Raw genomic sequence first — 9,341 nt, 5'->3', positions numbered from 1 at the left:
AAGTTTCGCGACATGAGGGTTAAAAGCCTTGAATTCAATGAAATTTATAACTTTGTTATAAACAATGTAGACGAAGGCGACCCGTTTGTTGTAGCCATGCACCAATATGAAAACACAAAACACACACCGTTTCAACACGTCAAAGCTTGGAAAAATTAAAAGAGTCCTCAAAATTTAGTCATTAAAAATAATGGTTAAAAACTAGTTTAAGTTGTTTATGGTTGCATTTTTATGTTTTTTTATTGTTATATTTTTTATTTTATGTTGTGTGTTTTAAATTAATGTAATCTTTGTTTCATTGAATACAAAACTAATTTTAAAAAAATATGTTTTATTATGTTTGTGAATTAAATTTAAATAAAAAAATATGTTTTATTGTATTTTAATGTATTTTTGAATTAAATTTAAATAAAAAATAAGGTGGAGTGGTATGTTTAGTGATAGGTATCTCATGGTTAGTGGTAGGGAGTGTGACGATGATGTGACACCTATCATTATAAATGTTACTGGTGGATATAACAGATGATTTTATATACCCCCAAATTGCCAAGCATACCACCTGATGTGATAAGGCATTTAGTTGTTTTTTTGATTTTTTGTTTTTTTTAATATTTTTTTATAAGTATATATTATTATTTTTAACATTAATTTTTTTTTCGTTCGGAAACTATCATGTATTATTTTTTTCATATAAAATATGTTTGTGTTATTTTTTTTGTTCCGATTATCCATGTGTTATTTTTTTGTTTAGAGTATTCATGTATTATTCTTCCTTTCGATTTTTTCCCATTTATTTTTTTCGTTCCGACTATCATTGCCTGATTTTTCTGGTCGGATTATCCCATTTTATTTTTCCTTTCAAACTATCAACGTGTTAATTTTTTTCGTTACGGCTATCATTGTGTTATTTTTTTTAGTTTGACTATTCTTGTTTTGTTTCTTTTGTTTGTATTATCTTTGTGTTCTCACTATATTGTCTTATTTTTTTTGTACTGACTAATCATGTATTATTTTTTCATTCGGACTAACCATGTTTTTTTGTTTTAATAAAATTTTCCGAACAATTATATGTATGTTTATGTGTGAGTTCTATTTAACAGTTACGAAAATTGTAAACAAAATAATAATACCATATAGTTCAAATAATGGGAAAATAGGAACGGAAGAATAATACATTGATACTTTAAATGAAAAAGTAACCTAGGGATACTCGGAATGAAAAAATAACACTAATATATTTCGTAGGAAAAAAACGCATGAATAATCTATGAACGATAAAATAACCCAATAATAATACAAAAATACAAAAACAGAAACAACAAATAAACAAATAAAAGTAAATCAAAATTGTTATAAAATTCAACGTGATTAAGATAATTTAAAACAAACTAAACTAACAACATATATAAAGAAATTTGATGGAGAAAAAGATTTAGAAAAGATATGAGATATTTTATATCTTGTGAAATTGTATAGTCATATATTTGTAAGAGCATGTTATTTATACTACAAAAGTTACATATCATATGTCATGTAAATAGTATGACATAATAGTTTTCACAAATTCACCAATTATTGGTGTCACTCACAATAATTTACAATAAAAATTTTATATTAAACAAAAGAAAAACAACAAAACGACAAAAAAAAAAAGAAAAAAAAAAGACAAAGAAAGCAAAAAAAAAACAAAGAAAAAATAAAAAATTAATTACTTAAGTCAAATAAGAGGTTTTAAATTATGTCAAGGGTATCTAAAGCAACATCTTTTTTCATAATGAAAGATTTTTATATATTTTTTATTTGCCATTGATATTAATATATGTATTAATTCATAACAAAATTGATATTAATATATGTATTTTTTATTTGCCATAGTCTCTATTCTTCAAACTTTTACTACAAAATTTTGCACATTTTGCTACTTTTAGTTCCATCAATTTTTTTTAAACTTTTGTCATGCAAGTTTCAACATTTTGCCTTTTTTTCGTCATTCTTTAACTTTTTACCACATTAATTTCTTTTGGTTCTGCACATTCGATATTCTCTACTGCTAGCTACAAAGGTTTCCACAATTTGCCACTTTTGGTCCCTAGCATTTACCAAATATGACACCTCAAGTTTCTGCTACATTTATTTGTGGAGTTGACGCTTTTGGTCCTCCATCTTCGATATTCTACTATACGACCATAGTTTCTTCAAAACATTATACACACAAACTAGAAACAACAAACAAGAAAAAGAACCAAAAAAACACCGAAATATATATGTAAACATGAAAAAAAATCGGACCACCGTGAAGGACAAATCGCCTTCTATTTATATTAACAAGTGTTAATTTGAAGGTATGTTTTTTAGTTTTCACCAACTACTATATCACTTATTTTGATGTTACTAGATAAAAATTTGAAAATATTTTTTTATAGATGGTATTCCATCAAGAAATTACTTCATATTCAAGATGAGAGACCTTTAACTATAATGAAGAGAATGATCAAAATTGACTAATAAGAAAAAGACTGTCTCGGGGTTCACCCCTGACACACATAATAGTTTTATTAAGTTACTAGCACTTATTCAATTTTAGATTTTCCTTTTCAAAAAAATTCTTAAGTTTTTTCGATCTTCTAACTTTTTTAGTTTTTCTCTAAATATTCATTATATTTTCAATTTCTTTTTTCGAAACAAAATTTTACGAGTTATATATATATATATATATATATATATATATATATATATATATATATATATATATATATATATATATATATATATATATATATATATATATTGTCTAAATCAACTGATTATCGGTAAATCTGTTTATCCAAATAAAAACAAGATAAAAAGTAAAAAAGTTTAAAAAAAAAAAAGAAAACCGAAATTTAATATGAAAATAGTCTTATATAAGTTTTTTTTCGATCTTCTAACTTTTTTAGTTTTTCTCTAAATATTCATTATATTTTCAATTTCTTTTTTTGAAACAAAATTTTACGAGTTATTTTATATATATATATATATATATATATATATATATATATATATATATATATATATATATATATATATATATATATATATATATATATATATATATAGTCTAAATCAACTGATTATCGGTAAATCTGTTTATCCAAATAAAAACAAGATAAAAAGTAAAAAAGTTTAAAAGAAAAGAAAACTGAAATTTAATATCAAAATAGTCTTATATAAATTTTTTTAGGGTAAGGGGTATGGTCGCACCCAACTCACTAGAAAAATGATGCCACCTATGCGCCACGTTATATCCACTAACAAACCACTAGCCCTTTGAAATGACTACCACTCCATATATTTTTTTTATTTTTCTAATTTGAAAAAAAATTCTTTTATTTTTATTATGTCCAACTCCAATAAAAGAAACGGTCAAAAGCTTCAACCAATTATATTAAGCGTCTTCGTCCGTCTCCGCTACCACTACACACCAACCCACATGGGCGGATCCACTCCTATGAGAGTGGGGCACATGCCCCCAATGAAGTTATAGAAATCTCGTTTAATATGATACTAGTTGTGGGACCTATGTATTACATGAATTAATTTAAAAAATAAAGTTAAATATAAATGTCAAAATATTTGAGAACTTTGAATTTATAAAAAAAAAGAAAAAAATAATGATTTATTATAATGAATATGTTTTTTTATCATTTAAATATAAATAAATAATTTAAATAAAGAAAAGAAGCTTTAATTTTGAGAAATTTAAAATTAAATAGTAAGTTTACTAGTGAAATTAATATCCATTTATTACTATATTTATTGCAATTACTACATTAAAATATTATATGGATTTTAATAAAATAGAAAAACTCAAAAAATGACACGTGGGAAAAAATTAATTTAAAATAACCACAAAATGACATTTGACAAATTACAAAAAAACCTTCATTTATTAGAGAGGATTAGGTGTGAGATCCGTGTAATATACATGATTTTTTAAAAAAATATATATTTTGTTAAGAATTACATGTTTAATAATTTATAAAATTGAATTTGAAAAAAATATAAATATTAGCCGTGATTCCCGTGAATGAACCAATTTTTGCAAGGTTTCTGCAAATTATCGTGAATTCAAAAAGGATTGGGCAAAAATTATGTTTTTCAAATAAGAAGGTTGATTTGAATTTAATACATTAATTGACAAATTACATAAGAATTTATGGAGACATTTAAGTTTCCTTATTTTATTTATTATATTTTTGGGTTAGATTTTTTTTATAATTTAATAACAAAGTCAAAAAGACCACAATTTGCCAAGTAGATTTAAATGAAATTGAAAAAATTAAAAAAATGTCATATGACATATTAAATTAGATGATGACATTGGGTAAAAAAAACATTCATTTATTAGGGAGTAGATGTAAGACCCATGTATTACATGAGTTAATTAAAAAATTTAATATAAATGTCTAAATATTTAAGAACTTTGGATTTATAAGAAATTAAGAAAAATAATGACTTATTAAAATTGTTTTTTTTATCTTTTAAATTTAAATAAATAAACAAAATAAACTAATGAACTTTAATTTGAAATTTTTGAAATAAAAAGGAAAATTCATTAATGAAATTGATATTCATTTATTACTATATTTATTGTAGTTATTACATTAAAATATTATGTGAAATTTATTAAAATAGAAAAATAAATAAGATGATATGTATAAAAGAAATTAATTCATAATAACATTTGACAAATTGAATAAGAGTGTGACATATGTAAAAAAAAAAACCTTCAAATAGATTTAAAAAACTAAAATTTTAAAATTACATTGTAAAAGGGTAGCGTATAGGCCCTCAATGGATCGTTGGCCCAACTTGCATGGACCTTCACTTGGCTTGAGGCTCACTTCCCTCTTTCAATGAGTTTGTTAAGCCTTATTTTCCAACTTTGCGGGAACTTTTTTCCCATTTTCCAGCTAAAGTGTTTATCCCACATTGCCTAAACTAAAGCATGGAATCATGCATAACCGTTAACTTTTACCCTCTTTGTTTGCCTTTCAATATATTTATCTATGAAACAATATAAATATTTGTTAATAATTTTTGGATTTTATGCTCCTTGTTTTTAATTTAACCCTTTTATTTTAACTTGGTTGATACCTTTCTTGTTTTACAGCTTGAAATTGTACTCATAACATCAAGCTAAACTAAATTTATTTCAATTGCTCAACCCAATTTGGATCACAAAAAATTTAGAATCAATTTTTAAATTTTTTAGCATATACTTAATTTTCTTCTATATTTTCCAAAGTTAAGCCATTTTCCTTTTTATTAAACTTCAATAGAAAAGTAGATAATATGACTTACCCCCTCCACTAATTTGACCCTTTTTAAGGAAAATGATACTAACCTAAACATAATAATGGTCTTGGAAATGCAAATACGAAAATTCCGAATATATCTAATTGAGACGTGAATAATGAATTAGGTGGTGTGACGTGGCCCATGGTCAAAAGGTGACAAAGTCTTGTTGCCACGTGGACCGGTGTACCCGCCTATATATATATAACCACATAAACACGCAACGCTTATCATCAGCCAATCAGAACACCTGTAACTCCTTTTTCGAATTTAGTCGGCGTTAAGCTAACCTCTCAGAAATGGCTCTCCGGTTGCCACCTGCACCCTTCCGCCACCACTCCGCCACTCAATCGTTGACGATGAAGACTCAATTCCTCACTACATCAGCTTCCTCCCCTCGCCTTCCTAAGTTCTCCGTCCGGAATGTCTCTTCCGACACCTCGCGCAAGGCAAATTTATCCATTTCGTATTTCTCTATTCCGTTATTGATTCAACTTTGTTACGAATTGATCATTCTGAAGAATGTTTTGGCTTATTTCTGTTGGTTTGAGTTACTAAAGTGTCGGTTTGTTTAAAGTTTGATTAAGAGATTTATGTGATATTAACTTATTAATTAGAATCAACGAGCGTCGGAAAATTTTGTTAGGGTTACTGACTATACACGAGTGGGTTTTATATTGATTCAGGCATGTTTCAATTTGGTACCAAAACTTTACAATTTATACATTTACAAATTGAAGAAACCTGCGTGTTGCATCAATTGATAGGAATTGGTAACAAATTGAGCCATTTGTTTTATCTGCATAACTCGGTAAAAACTTCTCTTGTTTGCATAAACTGGCATAAGTGTGTAACTTCATTGTATAGATAAGTCATTAGCCGTTTACTCCTTTAGTTATTCTAAAATGTAACATATATAAGCAACTCTCCTATGTTTCAGTTATAACAAAGCTCATACCTTTCCCCCATTTTACGTCTGCAGCTAGTAATGAAGGTGAAAGAGAAGCTCGAGAAAGATCATACCAGTCTCCCTACAGGAAAAAACGGAAGAGATGATGAGGAGTTGATTCTATGGTTCTTAAAAGACCGAAAATTTTCAGTAGAAGAAGCTATTTCTAAACTCACTAAAGCAATTGTGAGTACATATTTGAAAAATCAATCTTTCTTTTTTATAACTCTTGCTTTATCTTCATCTTTTCTGTTATGTGAGAAATAATCTTCATACTTTCTTATGGTAATTTCAAGAAATGGAGACACGAATTTCGTGTGTCAGATCTGACAGAAGAATCAGTAAGAAGAGTAGCTGCAACTGGAAAATCTTATGTTCATGATTCACTTGATGTCAATGGTAGACCGGTTTTAGTAGTAGTTCCATCAAAACATATCCCAGAGGTAAACTTCATAGCCCAAATTATCTTATTTCTTTTAATCTTTAGATTGATATTTACAAGTATTAAATATGATATGCTACAGATGTTTGATCGATTAGAGGATGAGAGATTATGTGTGTTTCTGTTAGAGAAGGCATTAAGTAGACTTCCGGAAGGAAAAGAAGAAATTCTTGGAATATTCGATCTTCGTGGCTTTGGTACACAAAATGCTGATCTTAAATTCTTGACATTCTTGGTAAGTAATTAAAAACTATTTATTAATACATTTTTTGACTTAAAAAAAAAAAAAACCACAACTTAAAATATTCTTCTTCTAAAATTGGCAGTTTGATGTGTTGTATTACTATTACCCTCGGAGGCTAGGCCAAGTTCTATTCGTTGATGCTCCCTTCATTTTTCAGCCAATTTGGCAACTCGCCAAACCCTTAGTCAAACATTATGCTTCTCTGGTATGTTTTTTTTTTCAAAGATGGTTTGGCAAGGGCATTTACGTCTTTTCACACACACACAAATATTCACATTGAGAATGACTCCCCGTCCCACCCGTTGTTGACTTATTGACATGAGTCTGACACACAGTATAAAGTTGTCTTGTTTTGTTATGTTCTGAGACACACTACACACTGTATAAAGTTGTCTTGTTGTGTTATGTTCTGTCTGACATGTAAAATCTTTTGTATTGTAGGTGAGATTTTGCTCGGTGGAGGATGTGAGAAAGGAGTATTTTACAGACTCCACAGTTCCCCTAAGCTTTAGGAAATGAAAAATCCCCCACCCCCACAAAAAAGAAAAAAAAAAAGAAAAAGGAAAAAGAAGGCAAAATGAGTAGGGTATAAGCTATTTACTCGATTTATTTGTTGAAACACATTGAATATACACACACATATACATATATACACAAATATGTACATTCTCTTTTCTGATAGAGTTCTACATGAAGAGTGAATTTTTGTACTTCTATGGTGTTCGAGGTTTAAAGTTCAATAAAACACAATTTTATTTTCGGGTGTGAATTTGAACATGCTTCTTGTATAGAATTCTATTCTTTAAGTATGATTTGTTTCAAATTCCTTGCTTCCACCCTTTCTAATACCCAATTGTAATTGAACTTGAACTCATTGAATTCGAATTATGATTTATGGAAACCGTTACCAAGCTAAGTTAGGGATTTTGGAATATTTTAATATCATTGTTTATGTGTTCATCATCTCTTCTGTGTGTTTGGCTGTGGATTTAAAATATAAAGCTTGGTTTTTGTTTTCAATGATGGTCTTGAAGATGTGTAGAAGAAGATGAATGAATGGGAGGAAAGGGAGGGTAGTGAGGCCTTGATATGATAATACCTATTAATGATTGTTTTAATGGAACGAAACGGAAGGACCATTGGTGCAAGATCTGAAAAGCATGTGAAATCTATCGACTTTTCAATGGTTGGCCCAATTAAAAAGTTTCATAGAGGCTCACTGAGTTAGAACTGACTGCGTTAGAAGTTGACTGTGTTAAAGGTTTGGAACGAATCATAAACAAAAAAATATGCCAAACATGTGGACTCAGGACCGAGTCTATGTCTAAAGAGTAAAACTTAGTCCGAAACTTTTTTTCTCAGACCAAATCAAGTGAGTGACTCGGTCAGAAATTAGGACCGAGTCAGTAGGTCTTGAAGCAAATAAAAGATGCTGATCGGGAAATGTGAACAAGTCAGAATCTCTATCAAACAATCCCTAACATAATTTAGCAAATTGAAATTATAACATTTTTAGTATTTTTATTTTTTAACTGCATAATTAATAAAATAATACCAACATGAAATATATCGTGTACTTAAAGAAGAAAACTATATAAAAGAAGGTTTATAAAACATTTCATGAAAATAAATTTTTAGTTATTCAATAAAAGGTTTTTCGCTTAGAAGTTTCTTAGATGCTGTTTGTTTTTTGAGGCAAAATGTCCGTAATCTGCGGACATCTGTAAACCTTTGCAGTTGAAGATGTGAAAACGTCTGCAGTCTGAAAAAAAAAACTGTTTGTTTTTTAATATCTGCAGATTACTAAAATAAAATAAAATCTAAATAAACAGATTTTTTTAAACTTCAAAGTGATTTTTTAATATTTTTATGACTTTCTTATAAATAATTAACAAATCTAGATCAATTTTTATGTATTTTGATAAAAACCAATAATTTTGGTCACAAAGTTATAACTAAACATTTTAATTAGGAATAAAAGAATTTGATACATAAATGGATGAAAATAAACTTCGATTTTTTCAATCAAATCAATTAAAAACGTAACATAAATATTTTCCTAAGAAATTAACGATGCCATATTAAATAATGTTTTATAAAATTTGGTATAAAAAATATAAAAATATATTATAATTTTTTTTTTCATATTTATATAAACAATTTCAACGACTATTATTGTAATAAATCTTTATTTATAAATTTGTCAAAAATATTATGTTTGTGTCATTGAACCTTCTTTTTATTATTATTTTATTTTTTTTAAGTATTGTAAGGCCAAGAAAATATATAGACAAAAAACAAAAAATACTTTAATCAACACTTGAGGTTTCTAGACATGTATGCTTGTCTAAATCATCCCAAAAAAGAAA

At 27.3% G+C, this 9,341-nt stretch overlaps 1 protein-coding gene across 1 annotated transcript; it reads left to right on the top strand.

The window, feature by feature from the left end:
• The first annotated feature begins 5,560 nt into the window (after nucleotides 1-5,560).
• Nucleotides 5,561-7,741, top strand: LOC111879525 (uncharacterized). Its single transcript, XM_023875990.2, has 6 exons — nucleotides 5,561-5,786; nucleotides 6,320-6,472; nucleotides 6,583-6,729; nucleotides 6,811-6,963; nucleotides 7,055-7,177; nucleotides 7,414-7,741. The coding sequence occupies exons 1-6, from the start codon at nucleotides 5,637-5,639 to the stop codon at nucleotides 7,489-7,491; spliced, it is 804 nt and encodes a 267-aa protein (XP_023731758.1). The 5' UTR covers nucleotides 5,561-5,636; the 3' UTR covers nucleotides 7,492-7,741.
• Nucleotides 7,742-9,341: the final 1,600 nt, after the last annotated feature.

The sequence above is a fragment of the Lactuca sativa genome, chromosome 7, assembly GCF_002870075.4.
Source record: "Lactuca sativa cultivar Salinas chromosome 7, Lsat_Salinas_v11, whole genome shotgun sequence".
NCBI classification, from domain to species: Eukaryota; Viridiplantae; Streptophyta; class Magnoliopsida; order Asterales; family Asteraceae; genus Lactuca; species Lactuca sativa.
Note: the sequence above shows the minus strand (reverse complement) of the source record. Positions and strands in the feature narration are given on the sequence as shown.